The sequence below is a fragment of the Paroedura picta genome, chromosome 6 (assembly GCF_049243985.1).
Source record: "Paroedura picta isolate Pp20150507F chromosome 6, Ppicta_v3.0, whole genome shotgun sequence".
In the NCBI taxonomy this organism is placed as follows: Eukaryota; Metazoa; Chordata; class Lepidosauria; order Squamata; family Gekkonidae; genus Paroedura; species Paroedura picta.
Window position 1 is genome coordinate 69,659,745 of NC_135374.1, and position 16,789 is coordinate 69,676,533.

Genomic DNA, 16,789 nt, shown 5'->3' on the forward strand with positions numbered 1-16,789 from the left:
CTTTTTTTCTGCTTCTTTTAAGGCAACTGATTGGTTTGATCATGAGTGCAGGCAAACAGACTAGCATTAAGCAGGCTAATTAAGCAGAGGTTTGGGATAGATTGCTTTTGGCAAAAAGGATCTATAAGGCCTTTAGTCTCTTAAAGAAATATCAGAACCATATTTGCCAGTGACACCAGCTTATATTGGCATCTCATAAAAAATGCTAGGAGTTTTTGGACCTTTGGTTCTGTTAAGGCTGCATATTCTTGTATTTCAGCTGAGGTCTTTCTATGTGCTATGTTGTTTTGGGGTTCCTGATTTATGTTCTGACAACAAAATAAATATGTGCATAATCATGCACTAATTTTAAGCATCAGTTATATCACGAGATTGCAAATCTAATTATCTTTAAACCGCCCGCGGCGCCATGGGCGCCGCGGACTAAATAAAACAGTAAGGGCAGGTGGGGAGGAGTTAGGGTGGGCTCTGTCCGGGATAAAAACTCTGAGGAGTGAATCAGGAGCTGCAAAGCGGCTCCTGATTCGCTCCTCAGAGTGGCAATCCAGGGCCAAGTGGCCAATTGGGAGGTGCGCTTTTTGCGCCTCCCTATTGGCTACTTGGCCCGTCTCCCGGATGGCCGCCGGCAAGGACCCTGGCCCCACATTGCTGGCCGGGGGGGAGCCGAGGCTCCCGCCGCCCAGCGACTGCCCTCCAACAAACGCAGACCACCCCACCACCCTGTCCGCAGATGCTGCTGCCCGCCGACCTCCCCAGTCCCCCACCACCCTCCTCCCCTGGCTCAGCGACCGCGCGCCCATCACGACCCGATGACGACCATCCACCCGCAGCCGCCGCTGCCCGACCCTTCCCACTTGCCACTCGCCACTTCACACACTGCTCCTCAACTCCCAGGCTGCAGCTGCGCCGACGAACGCCTGCCTCCCGAGATCAGGCCGCACACAGGAGACGACTCCACGCGCACTTCCCCCGCCGCTGCCCGCTTCCTCCTCTGTCCACGCCCTTTGCCGCCACTACCGCTGGGTATCCTTCACCGCGCCGACAAACGCCTGCCTCCAAAAGCGAGGCTGAAGACAGGGCAGGACTTCAGCGCCGCTCCTGGCCTGCCACCCCAAGCGCCGCACCCATGCTGCAGTCGCTGTGCCACTTCACATTGTCACCGCTGCGCCGCTCCAAGCGGCGCCGCCAGCCTGCGGCTGCGGCACCGTTTCACGTCGCCGCCGCTACACCTGCCTCTGAGGCGCCCACCATCCTCCGTCGCCGTGCCTACCGTGATCGCAAATTATGGAATCATTTTTTTCCATATTGCAATGAACAAAACAGGGCAATGGCCAATTTAGCCTAATGATTTATGTTCTCACCCAGGCACTGATCTCCTTAGGGTCTCAGGTAGTCTACTTTAGACAGTTAACCAGAGTTGCCAGTCACTGATGCAAGGAAACCATATGTTCTGCTGCTGGAATCTGCCTCTTTATCTATTATTGTCATTACAAAGTTTTATACTACCTTGCCACACAATTTGGCCTCTAAGGAGGTGAACAGTTAAATATTAAAAACAATGCATATATTAAAAGCAACAATTAAAACAAACTGGAATGTGGGTCAATCAGAAAACATTAAACCAATAAAAAAGGTCTTTACCTGCTGGCAGAATATAATGATATAGGGCAGGGGTAGTCAACTTGTGGTCCTACAGAGGTCCAAACACTGGCAGGGGCTCATGGGAATTGTAGTCCATGGACAATTGGAGGACCACAGGTTGACTATCCCTGTTATAGGGGACAAAATAATCTCCATAGAGAGAGAGTTCCACAGTTTTCATGCCATGGCCCAGAAGGACCTTTTAATGGTTGACAACTTTCTCCCCTCAGGCAATGGGCACACTTGATTCAAGACCTCCAAAAAATCTTATAATGCTTGGATCTGTTGAAATGGAAGTAGGAAATCATAAAATAAGCTGATTCCAAGCTGTATAGGTCTCTAAAAATCCACTCCTAAACTGTGAATTGGGCTCAGAAGTAAAGTGGAAGCCATTGTAGATGAAACAAGGCGGAGTAAAATGGTGCCAAGACCTATGGTAGTAAACATTCTTATCCCAGCACTCTGGATCAGATGTAGTTCCTAGACATTCTTCAGGAACAGCAACCCATTGAATGAATTGCAGTAATGTAATCTAGATATTATTAGGTCATGCATGACAGTGACAAGATCTTTTTAACAGCCACCACTCCCACTTGTTTATGCAACAGAAAGAACAGGTACACCAGAACCTCCAAGTTACAAACCTGCTCATTTAGTGGGTGTACAACCCATTCCAGAACATAAAAAATTAACATCCAGCTCAGTCCTTCTTCCCACGTGAGGAATCATGCTTTAGGATGCTTAGGGCTGATCCTGCATTGAGCAGGGGGTTGGACTAGATGGCCTGTATGGCCCCTTCCAACTATGATTCTATGATTAAGCCACCGTGTTCACTTACAAAGTAATCAGATAATATGAGCAAGAAGACTAAATAAAACCACTGTGTCTACTATTTAAAGGTTTCTCCTACTTACAAATTCTATATTCCATGTGCTGCCCAATAAACTGAATCAGTACTCTGATCACATATTGTTCCCTGGGTTGTCTTTGTGGTGGTGGTGGTGGTGGTGTGTGTGGGAGGGAGGCATGATACACTGATACCTGAAGTAAGTTGTACAATTCAAGACCTTTATGGAAGGAAAAAAAAACACACAATTCTTATATGCCATGTCTAGGAGTGGGCACAAATGCATTTTTGCAGCCCCATCTCAAATGAGCTCTGTGCAAGAGGAAACAGTGTGATCTTTGATGCCTTTCAATGGAGGTGCAGTTCACAAAGATAGCTCAAAGGTAGCTTACCTGCCACTTTCCCATCTTCACCAGGTGATGCTACTAGTGCCCTATCTGGCCCTGAATACCTCACCACAGGGATCCATGTGATGGTCACCTCTAATATAGATTAGATTTCTGTAATTTGCTTTATGCAGGCCTACCCTTGACTTTGACCTGGAAACTACAACTGGTCCAGAATTTGCAGCATGATTCCTCACGAGAACACCTTGGAGAGCTCACATTTGACAAGCCTTAAGACAACTACACTGGCTCCCAGTTGAATTCTGGATATGCTTCAAGGTTCTGGTCTTAACCTTCAAGGCCATTTGTGGCTCGGGACCGCTTAACTGACTATACCCCCAAAAGGGCATTATATTATGCCAACACCAACAGGCTGGTGATCTCTAGTACAAGAGAGATCTGTCTGGCTTTAATCAGGGCCAGGGCATTTTCAGTCCTGGCCTCTACCTAGTGGAATAAGCCCTTGGAACAGCTGATGGCCCTGTCAGATTACAGGGCCTGTCAGTTCCACAGGGCCTTTGGTTGAGACCAATAAACACTATCATGGGTGCCCTCCAAAATAGCCCCCACCCCAAAATTATGCAATCATGAGTTAAACTAATTAGTAAAATTTAGAAATACTGCTACATTAATGGAAGTGGATGTGTTTTACTGACTAATGGATGTTTTATTTGTTTTTAACAATATTTAATTACTATTGTATTTAATGATATATTAACTCATATTGTTTTATGAATCTATCAGTATTATAAATGATTAAATGTTGGAAACTGCCTCAAGTCAATCAATCAGTCAATCAATTGTCATGAACCTCAGTGTCACAAACCCAGAGTGCCAGAAGTTACCTTTTCCAGAGAATTTTTGAAGTCAGCGGTGTGTGAGACTGTTGGAGCCAGCAAAGCTCTTGCTTTTACATTTCAAGGGGAGCGCTAGATCCCACCACCCAGAGAGGGGAAAGGAAGGCGGTGATCAGAGTGATGATGACACCTCTACAAGTGGCAAGCGGAGAAACAGGAAAAGGAGAAAACAGGAAAAGTTGGGGGGGGGACAGAGGCACCTGAGATCATCCCACCACTAAGTGCCCTCCCGCTCATGATTCATGTCCCCCTGCAGGGCCATGCCTTCCATAAGGTCCATCAGGCCAAGCATTATAAAACCATAAATCCTTCCTTGGTTCCTGGCCTCCTCTGCATTCCACTGAAGTTCCCAGCAGGATCCCAGCCATTATCTCGCCCTATGGCCTTGTCTGACTGGTGGAGATGAAACAGAACTGTTAGGATCAAAGCCGGACCATCTGGCCCAGGCTGGGAAACCTTGCACCTCTTGGTATCTCTTGCTCTCCCGCCTAATCCTAAAGCCCCCCCGCCCCTATGGGCTTACTCCTATGAGAATCACCTAAAGTGTATTGTACCTTTGTATCTGCCAAAACCTTTACTCAATGGGTCTTGGCACGCTGTTATGCTTTGCACTGTCTGTTTAATAAAGCTGTCTTTTGGATTTTCAACTCCCTTGGAATCCGGTACTATTCTTTATCATGGACCTTACTAGCAGGGCTGAGCCTGATCCCTGACATCAATCGACTATTCTCTTATTGCACTGTATGGCCCCTTCAACTCTGGTTCTATGTTTCTGGTTTTAAAAAAAAACAGAAAACTTGAATGTTCAGCATTTTAAATCTATCACCATATTCAACTTCTGAAAATACTAGTAGTATGTGAGTTCAGGTTGAACTACAATAGAATCACAGTCTGTCAAATTGTTTAATCCATCTGAGACATTTTAATATAATACAGCCAAGAAAATTAAGCTGACGAATATTTCTTGTGCAGCTTAAAAACACAGTTTTGCTAAGCCATTCATTTAAAAAGTGAGGTTTGGATGCTTCTTTGTTGCGAACCTGTTTGTGGAATTGCAGAAGTGTCTACCTCCAACTAGAGTTTTGGACCATGCCAAACAAATTGAGGCATTCCTAAGAGCTTTGGCTGGGTTAGAGTATGTATCAGCAGAAGAATGATTGAGAACATTTATATCAGGTATCTTCCTATTATTGTTCTTATTACATATTTTGCCTGGTAATCACTTAGAGCAATATGGCCTTCTAGCAACTTGCCTGGACAGATTAAAGCCATAGCTTTCTCTCATGGTGTATAGTGCAGTTGATCTGAATTTCAGTTTCCAATTGTCTCCACAACATCTATTGTGGTCAAAATTATTTTAGTACATATGTTTTTATTGATAAATGCTATAGAAAATGTCTTGAAAAATGTAGCCATAAATATGTCCAATTGAAATAGTAAATTTTGAGCTTGATGGTGCCTTCCTTAAGTGGATGCCAGTGGGCTTAGTAGGGTGTAAGTTTGGTTAAGATATAATAATTGTTAGAAGTCATATCAATGTTAATTGAATTCAGATGTGCCTAACGTTCTTTTGGTTAACTTATTTATCTCAGATTTTTAGATAATCGGGTTTCTGATTTAGTCTTGAAAATATGTTAAGTATTCCGTACAGCAAATAGTTTGTTAGCATGTTGCTGTCTGCCAGAACTATATTGTCTTAATTATTCAATAAGAACTGTGTCTTATAGAATACATTTCTGATACTTTTAAGGTATCCAAAGATCTGCCCGAGAAACAAAAAGGAATAGAACATCTGCTAAATAACTTGGTCCAGTTTGAACAACAGTTAAATCAACTAAGGCTGTGGCTTTCCCCCATCAAAGATCAGTTGGAACTTTACAATAGAGTGGGTCACCCTGGAGCTTTTGACATTAAGGTAATTCTTTTCAAACTTATTTTCAATGTTGCTGTTAGTATGAACAGGTGATCAGATTATGTGATGCTTCTATGAGAACGATGTTGTTAAAGGAAGAGGAATTTCTTTCATTTTCACTTTTTAGATATATCCATTGTGTCATGAGCAGGTCTACTTGTGCCATGGATTTGGGTTGGGGTCTGCCCACAAAGGTCCACAGGGTTTGTGCCATGGCTTGGTCTAGTTTCGTGCCATTGGGTAGACAAGGCCCTATGTGTAAGCTGGGAAATTGTCTTTAGTTTTAATGTTTCTTCCACCTGGTTCCTGGAAGAAATGTGGATGTATTGTAATTTCATTTTGATGGCAGAGCTGGTAAGTTGCTAAAATATGTCCCTTGAGGGACCACAGCAGAAAGGTTCTGCTGTTCGAGGGGGGGGGGTGAGCGGGCAGCAGTTTTTTTGTTTGTTTTTTGTTTTTTGCAGGAACTTAGGATTAGGGTTGTGCAAGGGGACCCCTATTTGGACCATTTCGGATCTGAATTGGGCCAATTTGGATTGATCCAAATCGATTTGGAGCCAATGCAAGCCAATGGAGCCATTGACTTGCATTGGAAATCCTTCCCCTGCCTTTCCTGGGGGCTGGGGGGGAGGGGTGTAAGTTGCACCCTGACACTTCTTGGGGAGCTCAGAGAGGGTCTTCCCTGACTCCCCTGTAAGTTTCAAGAAGATTGGACCAAGGGGTCCAATCCTAGGAGCTCCCAAAGAGGGTACCCCTATCTGCTGCATTGGATATAATGAGTGTCAGATTCTTTGGTTTGAACATGATTCCCCATAGACTGAATCTCATCGATTCGGCCATTTTAAAATGGCGGACGGTCCCTCGGACCGCTTTAATCTTGGAAACATCTGAATCAGACCCGCTTTTGGCCAATTCAGGCGTTTCCGAGCCCGAAACGCACATCCTTACTTGGGATCTTCCTGCAAAAAAAAATGCTCCATTTGGCCCCACAGCTCCAACAGAACATTGCAAAGTTGAGTGGGATATTTTTTGCCCCCTCCAGACCTCTTTTCCTGTTCATACAGGCCTCTGCCATGTTCCCTTAAAGCAGGGCAATGGTGGCCTAACATATATGAAGCAGAGATGGTCCCCTTTGATGGCAATTTCTATAGGCTGCTAGCAACCACTCCTAATTCTCCCTTTCCTTCTGTACAGTCGAACAACACAGGTTCTTGTAATTAACCAATTGCCTAATTTTGAAACTGCCTTGATAACTGTAGGAAGGCCCAAATGTAGAAAAACAGATTAAAAATAATCATTTTACTCCTTGAGAGAAATTAGAGGGATTTGCCTCACAGCAAGCTTGGACTACTCGTATACTCATCCTAACCTGTTCTAGAAGGATAGAGGAAAGGATAATGCTGTGAGGCACTTTGGGTTCCCGCTGGGGAGCAGAACATGATACAAATAAAATAAATAAAACAAGTATTTCCAAGTAGATATTGAATGCCTTTCAGAAGAATTCATGAAAACAAACAAGTACATAATTTAAACTGGGCTTTTTCTCCCCCCACCCCCAGTTTATCCATGTGCTTTATAAAAACATTTTGTCTGTAGAATGGCCCCCTTCCTGCTTTCTGAAATGTATAAATAAAAATTACTTTCACTACCCTACAGATACTTCCTAAGAAATGGAATAACAATAATTGAATATAGCTGTTAATGCTTACAGCAAACCACCTAAATCACATTTATATTTCAGCCCCAGTTGTCAAGGTATGAGTACAGTCAGTGCAGGATGAACATAGTATATAAGGGGGAGTGGAAAGTATGCCCACAGCTAGTCTTAATGTTTTGCTTAATCTGAATGCAGACATTCTATCATTGCTGCTCTCTCTGGCTCCAGCCTTCTTTGCTACTGAGTGAAGGCAATTAAAATCAGCATTTTTCAAGGCCATTTTAAAGTAATAATTTGCCTGCTGAATCTAGATTCCCCAACTAAACACATACAAAAATAAAATAACAATTTCACATTTATTTATTATTTCAATTTATATCCCACCATGAGTCACATAAAACAGAATAAAAACCCTAATCAAACCAATTAAACCCCCTAGTAACCTAAAACACAAGAAGTGGCATAATTCCATTCCTTCCCTGTCCACAATCAGTCATCACAGGGAGGGAGTTCACAAAATTACACAGTGTTGCCTGAAGAAGAGGCCTCAGTTGTTCCTGGTCCCGGCCTCAACCAAACATGTGGTGGAAGACCTCCAATTTGCAGGTCCTGCAGAGGTGAGATAGCTCTGTCAGGGCCTCAAGTCTTCTGGGACCTCATTCCATCAGGTCAGGGCTAGGACCAAAAAGGTGTGCTTCTCTGGGTCCAGGGACCACAAGCAGATTAGCATGCACAGAGTGGTTGACCCTGCGGGGGGCAAGAGACAAGTAGTCCCTCAGATAGGCAGGTCCCAAGCTATGGATGGCTGTAAAGATTAGCACCAAAACCTTGAATCTGATCCAAGCCACAACTGGCAACCAATGCAATTGCCTCCTCACAGGCTGGACATGGGCATTTTGCACCAGCTGTAATTTCTGGGTCAAAGACAAGGGTAGGCCAATGTACAGTAAGTTACAGAAATCTAATCTGGAGGTGACTGTTGCATGGATCACAGTAGCTAGGCAGTCTGAGGGCAGGTAGGATGCTAGTAGCCTTACCAAACAAAGATGGAAAAATGCCGTGTGGCCTACACCTGCAACCTGGGCCTCTATTGAAAGGGAAGCATCCTGAATCACACCCAAGAGAGTGATGTTAAGCTGTACCCCAGCCAGGGTGGTAGGTACATTTCCTGTGCAGCCTCCTTTCTGCCTAACCACAGGACCGCCATATAGGTGACTCTGTTCTAGCCATCCAGCAACTGCTTCCAAATATCTGGCTAATGTATCCACGGGGGAGTCCGGGTGTCAGTCCATTAGGAGATAGAGCTGGGTGTCATCTGCATATTGTTGACAACCCAGCCCATAGCTCTGGAACCATTGGGCTAGAGGGCACATAAAGTTGTTGAATAATGTGGGGGAAAGTACCACCCCCTGTCAGATCCCACAAGAGAGCTGATAGTGATTTGTGGATCACAGCATATATTGCCTTTTAGAGAGAATATTCTAATTACCAATGACATCAACCAATGGGAGGTTATAGAGCCTCTGAGGTAGGGGGGAGGAGGGGAGGTTTATACAAAGAAAAGTTGTCAACACTTCAGAAAGGATTTAGCAAGCAAAGAGATTAAGAGATAGAGATACGTAACAATAGGGATAATCTAGGTTTTGATTTCTTGGGTTAAACTAGGTAGATTATCTCAGAGAGATAGTTGTTTGGCTTCAGGCATTGGATAAGGTTAAGATCCAGAAGTAAACTGACCCATCTCCACAGTTGATTCCTAAGGTAAATTTGCTAGGTGACATGTGAGGACTTAGCAGTTAAAGGTATACTTCTGACATTCTGGCATTGTTACAGGCAACAGTCAAAGGAATATCTCTGCAAGGCTTAGAAGCTTCTATTAGGGTGAAGTGAGTATATATTATGACACTAACACGCTAAAAGAAATCACCATCCAGTTTAGCTGTAAATACAGGTGGCTCTAGGGAGAATATTTCCCCAATACTTTCCCCAATTATATCTACATGCACCCCCTCATGGGAAGGGCAAGTTAAAAAAAAAGCAGAGTATTATCTGTCTGTCTGTCTGTCTTAGATTTGTAAGATTTTTAAAGGAGATAATCTCTCAATTTTTTAAATAAACTGAATGATTCTTCTAACATTAGAAAATTAAAATTCAATTAGTGACTTTGAATCAAATCAATGACTTCATGTTTCGTACAACTTAGGCTGCAGGTTTAAATATATTTGCATGGGATTATGTACCATCAAGCTCCTCAAGACTCTTAAATATGTGTACTTATGATCAGGAAGTATGGGGGGATGGGGGGGATGAAGTAAAGGGCCGGGGGGGGGAGGAGAAGGTGTCCTTCGGGGCCCACCTCCAATTAGTCGAAGGACCATATATGGTCCGCGGCCCGCTATTCTAGAGGAGTTGATGTGATTATTTTTACAAGTAATTATACCATGTAAGGCAGATCAGATATTTTAAGAAAGTTGTAGCTGACATACATCTCAGGTCAGAAGGAGTTTGGATCAGTGTTAATTTATAGTTAATTTAAACTTTTTGAGTCATACAGATTTAAAAGAATTGTTTCCTATGCTGTGTACATACAGAATAACTGCCTTACTCTGTGGATTATCTGGTGACAGTGAATGATGTTTTCAGTGTTTGGAATTGTTTTTGCTCCATAGTAGTTTCTACCTGGCAACAATGAAGGCCTTGATATTTTACAGAGATGAATGTCAAGGGAAGCATTTATCACATAAACATGCTAATTACTATACATGTACTATTTATAACAATATAGGTAATTGACAGCAGACATTTACAGAAATAGATTAATTAGTATAAATGAAATATTCTAATACATTTTAAAATAAAAATTAATTCACTATCTTTATTCTGGCTGACCGAAAGAAAATAATAAAACTTTGTTGGCCTTAAAAGTGCCATTGGATTTAAATTTTGTCCTGCTACTTCAGACCAAGATGGTTACACATCTGAATCTAAAAGATATTCCTGTTATACCAGTGGTAATTTGATAATGAAATTAGATTTTCTCCATGGTTTAATAAATTCTTTTGATGAATATTATTAACTAAATGAAACAGAATTCAATTCTAGTACACTTCTCTTTAGACATGTTTGAGCAGCATTATTTTTTTCCATTTCATTTTAATTAATTGAGTATTGGCATAATTAAGGTGCTATTGTACTTGGGGAGAGTGATTAATTTTAGATCTACAGTAGTCTGACTAAATGTAGGGTATTTGCCCATTTACAGTGTGTAAACGCATGCCAAGATTTATGTCTATAGGAATTCCTGAAATTGTTAAGATCAGGATGTTTTGCATCTTAAGGGTATTTGCTTAGAATTACTGCATGTGTAGGAAGATACAATGTTTTTAGTCTACAAAAAGACCTGATGTACTTAATAAATACATCATGACCATTCAGGAGAGATAAACATAAATATAAACTTTATCAGTTTCTCCATATAATTTTTCTTTTAAAAATATGGATTTCACTTTCTCCCCAAAGATTTTAAAATGAGAATTAATGAATCAGAGTTTAGATGTGCTGTCATTAAAAACAGTTGGTTTATCTATGACTATAATTAAATTGTTAGACTGTTCTGGTGCTGGTTCACTGGGAAGCAGTTGGTTATTTTAATTTTTTAGGTGCAAAATATGTCTAAGGGCTAAACTTGGCTGCCACAAGAATTCCCTGACTATTTTAAAGTGATTTTAAAATGTCCCAAAGGCCTGATCATGGTTAGGCCTATAATGGGTGGGGAGGAGATGAGTTGCTCTTATTGCCTCCCCATCTCATCAAGTGACAAAATGACTGTACCTCCCACAGCTTTTTCAAGCACTTGAAAAAGCACTGGAGGGGGAGGGACATGAACACCATATAGCAGGACCAATAAGGATTGAGTTAATGTGGCATTTTAAAATTGTGTTAAAATTGTAGCAGCCATGAAAATCCTGTCAGGTCTAGTATGGCATTAAGTCATCTTTTTTAACACAATATTTTTATCACAGTAAAATGATATTTATATTTGGAAGCATAAAGCTATCCTTACTAACAGGGAAACTAACAGGGAACATTTCCCTTACTAACAGGGAAATGAATTGTTTGATCATTGCATTTAAAATATTTAGATGTTACCTGGTAATTGCTTTAATAAATCTTTGAATTATACTTTGAAATTATACAGTCATATCAGCTGAACATTTTTCTCAAATTTAGTCTTACTGTGCAATTCAGTGCAGAGTTGACAGTCTTAATAGCGTTAAGGACATTTTCCACCCCATTTCTCCAAATTCCCCCACCAAAATTTGAGGCACTATTGGGCGACTTTGGGAATTGCTTGGAAGTCTCTCACTGTAGAGCAGCATCTGGTGCTCTATTAAATTGAGATGTAACAACAAACAGTCTAGGGTCAGGGAGACCTGTGGCAGCAAAAGCTAAAGAGTAATGGGTTGAATTAGTACAGTTATCATGTGTTCTTCCTTTACATGTGCTGGTACTTGAGGACTCTCCAAATTGAGTTGAGGACACTCACCAGAACTAGTTTGGGGAGAATTAAGCTTAATATCAAGAGAAAATCTCTTCCCACAGGCTTGAAAAACTGATACACTCACCAATTAATGGGGAGCAGAAAATGTATTTTAACTACATAGTGGCCATGCAAGCTTTAAATGCCTCTAATAGGCTATTTATGGTCACACTCTGCTTAGCTGCCAAATATTCAGACCCCAATGAAGAGAGTGTCCACATGATGAGGCAAAACAATATTACAAAACCCAAGGAAGTTGGATACTCCAACCTCCCTGCTAGATAGAATTGGCACCACCTCTGAATGGTTCCCTAGACTTCCAAGATCCAGAGGCAATCTTGGGGTCTACAAGGGACTTAAACAGGTGTATTAACGCTATCCAGAGCTAGGAGGCCACAATACAGAATGAAAGAATAACACAGAGCAAGGGACAAGTTACTGCAAATGCTTTAAAAATTATTTCATTTTATTAAGGTATTTAAAAAGGTAAAGGTATCCCCTGTGCAAGCACTGGGTCCTGTCTGACCCTTGGGGTGACGACCTCTAGCGTTTTTATGGCAGACTCAATACAGGGTGATTTCCCACTGCCTTCCCCAGTCATTACCATTTACCCCCAGCAAGTTGGGTACTCGTTTTACCGACCTCAGAAGGGTGGAAGGCTGATAAATGATATTTATATTTGGAAGCTTAAAGCTATCCTTACTAACAGGGAAAGGATCTACCATTGTACCCAGAAATGAATTGAACTCCCAGCCTTATGGGCTTATGGCCTTATCAGACTTGTAACCCAGATCAGGTTCAAGGTTTTGGTTTTGATCTTTAAGGCTTTTTGAGGTCTGGGACCCACATATCTGAGGGGCCACCTCTTCCCCTATGCCCCCCACAGGGTTTTACACTCTGCAGGTACCAACTTATTGATCGTTCCCAGTCCCCAGAATGTTTGCCTGACCTTGACCAGGAACAGGGCCTTTTTGTTCCTGGCCCCAGCCTGGTGGAATGAGCTCCCAGAAGAGCTGAGAGCCCTGCAGGAACTTTCTGCATTCTGCAAGGCTTGTAAGATTGAGCTCTTCTGCCAGGTCTATGGGTGAGGCCTGGGCATAGAAGAGCAGATGGGCCAACTGGAAAACACTGCCACCATGACAGATCATTGCTGTTGGCACACTGAGTGGTAGCCACTACAGACTCTCTCTCTCTGTTTTTCTCTCTCTCTGTGTCTCTCTCTCTCTGATACTTTTGCTGCTGGGATTTAACAGGGGTTTTAATAGGGATATTGTATCTTTTTATGTGGGATTTTATCTTGTAATCCACCATGGGATGGCTAGCCATGAATGGCAGGATATAAATCTAATAAATAAATAAGATTATGATAATAATGATTATTATATGTTTTCCGAAGCAAAATGCAAATTTGGAGACTTGTACTTTCATTAGGATGGAATATGGTGTAGGAAAATGTAACAAAAGGAGTAATGAACTCTTGAGTAGGGATAGATAAGAACTGGGAAAATGCAGCGATTCAATTCAGTTTGTGCTATGCTTAGTTCACAAACCACAACATTTTAGGAGCCAAACAAACTGGTTCTGTTCTTGATGTTTGTGAGACTGCAGAATGTCCTGGCATGGTAGTTTGGTAAATATTTAAATTGAGTGGAGACAATCTGTATAGAACTGTATCTATTCACAAATTGCCCAAAACAGCTGGCAAGTTCATGGAAAGTTTGTGTTGGTAGACCAGCCATGTTTTCCACATTGTCAGAAGGAGACAACCTCCCGTTATGCATTGCTCTCTTCCCCTTTTCCAAAAGGTTTTTTTTTGTTGCACAATGATTGTTGCCTGTTTGCACCTTTCCTTTAATTGCAACCATTAATTTCACCATTCTGTACCCTCAGACCTTCCCCCCTTCCCTCAGGTGTTTTTAAAAAGGTTATCACATTACAGTGCTGCTGCCTGCACTGCTGCCTCCAGCCTCTCCTCCGCAAGTAGAGCCCTGGAATGGGATAAGAGCCATGGCAGGGCTAATAGGGGGAGTGGAGGAGGAGGCTGAACAGACTGACCAGCCACCCTCCTCCCAACATGCAATTAAAGCCTGCAAGAAGCCAAGTCTCTCCAACCCACCACTGAGTCTCTTGTACACAATGCACCTACCCTTCTCCACCCGGAGCCTAAGGGTAGCAAAGGGCAGGCACATTGTGCATGCAAGCCTAGGCAGTTGGCTGGAGAGCTGTGTAAGAGGTGCGTAAGAAGCCAAGCCTCTCCAGTCCACACCAAGGCACTGCTGAGACCTCCAGGTAATGAAGGGCAGATGCATTTAGGGCTGGAGAGTCTTGACTTCTTGAGGCAGCATCATGTTCCAGGAGGTGGGTATACTAGACTCTTGTCTCTCAGGGCTGCCTTATGGGTGCTTTTTGGCCCTGGCTGCCAGCTGGCCAGCAGCACAGCCAAGGCACCCAGACCGTGTGCATGCTGGGAGAAGGGTGGCTGGTCAGTTAATCCAGCCTCTTCCTCTGTTCCACTTGCTAGCCCTGCCTTGGCTCTTTTCCTGTGCCAGAGCTATCCTCACGGAGCAAAGGCTGAAGGCAGGCAAATGGCACCTGCCTTGCCTCAGGTCCCTCACTGATCACACCTTGGCTTATTGGGAGCACAGTGGCTTTCCCCCGTAGCAGCAGTCATTACCCAGATGGTCCCCGCCGCTTTCACTATTCTTAATATTTTTTTTAAAAAAGCAGCCTTTCATCTTACAATGCAGCAATCTTGAGGGGGAGGCAATTGAGAGCATGGAATTGTGAAATTGAAGGAACTCAATTAAAAGAAAGGTGTAAGCAGGCACCACTTGTTTTGGCCAGTCTCTATATTATGCCCACCAGACTCACAGCAATTGGAAAAGGGAGTGCTAGGACACTTTTCCCTCAGAAGAGGGAGGAGGGGAGGGGGGAGGGAGGATGGTAACAAGTAAGGGGCATATCCAAACAATTCAAAATGGCTGATGCAGGGGGGAAACGCAATTGCACACATATTGGGCTGCCCTGAATTTGATCACATTAGATCCTGCTTGAAAAGATCAAATCCAGTTTTCTGGGGATTCCTTTGCTGCGGGACAAGTGAGGGGGCAATTTGAGTCTGTGCCTTGAATAATTTTTTATTAGATAACCTGATCTCTTGAATATCCTTAAAAGAAACACATAGGCACAGCACATGTTAGAAATCTCTGGTAGAGGATAGATGCATGGCCACAAGGGAAAGGCAATAAAACAGTTGAGAAAGAAGCCATGAACAAGAAGTCTGGAAACTTCTTCCTAACTTTAACATCATAGAGGCAAGTACATAAAATCTATGGGGAAAGGATTAGGTGAAATGCTCATTGTTTTTTTTGTTTGTTTGTTTTTTGTATCCACCTATAAAGACTAAAAGAGCCTCTTGTGGCGCAGAGTGGTAAGGCAGCCATCTGAAAGCTTTGCCCATGAGGTTGGGAGTTCAATCCCAGCAGCCGGCTCAAGGTTGACTCAGCCTTCCATCCTTCCGAGGTCGGTAAAATGAGTACCCAGCTTGCTGGGGGGTAAACGGTCATGACTGGGGAAGGCACTGGCAAACCACCCCGTATTGAGTCTGCCATGAAAACGCTAGAGGGCGTCACCCCAAGGGTCAGACATGACTCGGTGCTTGCACAGGGGATACCTTTACCTTTACCTTTATAAAGACTAACTTGGCTAATAATTATCAAGAGGCAAAAAGGGTCTGGGAAGCCCCTGCTTAGCTTTAAATAGTGCTAATTAGGAGATTTCTCTTTGTGGTGATCTGGGCTGGATCAGGAGATTGATTCTGAATTTGGAGAAAAGTTTTTATAGGAAGAGAGTATGCAAGTCACAAGAAATATCTTTAGCTAGTGACTTGGAGTGGCAACAAAAATAACCTAGATATAATGAAGAGGGATATTCCTCGAGGTCTAGTAGCTTGAGACTGAGGCTGGCTGAATTAATTCCGTATTTCCCATGGAAAAAACAAATTCCCAAGAGGTTTACTACAGATTCATAATGACAGGTTTAGTAGCTTTCTCCCAAATATTCAAAACTGAGGAATGTTCAGCACGGCATTCATCACATAAGACTTGGCCATAAATGACATTCTTGACTGCTCCATTGTGGGTTCCAGAAGTAGCCCTACTGAGCTATTCTTCTGGTCCAACATGATCGCTCCGATTCACTTAGTTGAACTGAAAATATACAATGTAATTTGAAAGCATAAATTATAAATTACTTGCTAAAATATCAAAGATAAATACAAGAAGATTGAAGACATCGGAATATCAAAGATCATTTTACTGTCCTTTTCGAAAAATGACAGTATGAAAAATGAAGAATGCCAAGGAAATATCAAGGGCAACTGTTTATTGACAACAGAAAGTGAAGAATGAATCAGCCGTCTGTGAATTTAGAATGACATTGAATTGGACACACAAAGAGCAGAACATTTTTGTTTTCAGATCTCTGTCAATGAAATGATTTGCTTGAGTTCTAAGAACACCTTTTTTTGTGTAGTTTTGCGTGCTGCCCAACTTTGCTGTACAATTTGGTCTGTTGTCAAACTTATGATGACTGATACGAGAAAAAAATAAAGCCAGGGTTGCAGGATAAGGCACAACATAATGGAAATCGTTTGAAAAAAATGTCTAAGTTTGGTTCAAATGACAGAAGTACCCAGAGAAGCACACAATAAAACCACTGCAATGTAGTCACCCTCCTCCCCCTTCTTCTTTGAAAGATTCACAAACATATTTTGTCAAGGCTACTTTCCCTTTCCTATTTAACTACTATATGAAAAGCCTGACATACCTTCATTGTTAAGGAAATCCTCCTAACATCAATGGCATTTACTTATGTGGCTGAAGTGTTGGGAAAAGAGCCCTATGGATTAAAGATTTATATTTTCAATAGTGGACTAGAAGCTATTGCAT

At 42.4% G+C, this 16,789-nt stretch overlaps 1 protein-coding gene across 18 annotated transcripts in view; it reads left to right on the forward strand.

Annotated features, from left to right (window-relative positions):
• Nucleotides 1-16,789, forward strand: part of DMD (dystrophin) — a 1,311,735-nt gene that overhangs the window by 938,551 nt on the left and 356,395 nt on the right. For all 18 annotated transcript variants that reach the window (XM_077342956.1, XM_077342959.1, XM_077342965.1 and 15 more), the window contains one exon: nucleotides 5,482-5,646. In XM_077342956.1, coding sequence (XP_077199071.1) covers nucleotides 5,482-5,646 — 165 coding nt within the window. The remainder of the gene's footprint in view (nucleotides 1-5,481; nucleotides 5,647-16,789) is intronic.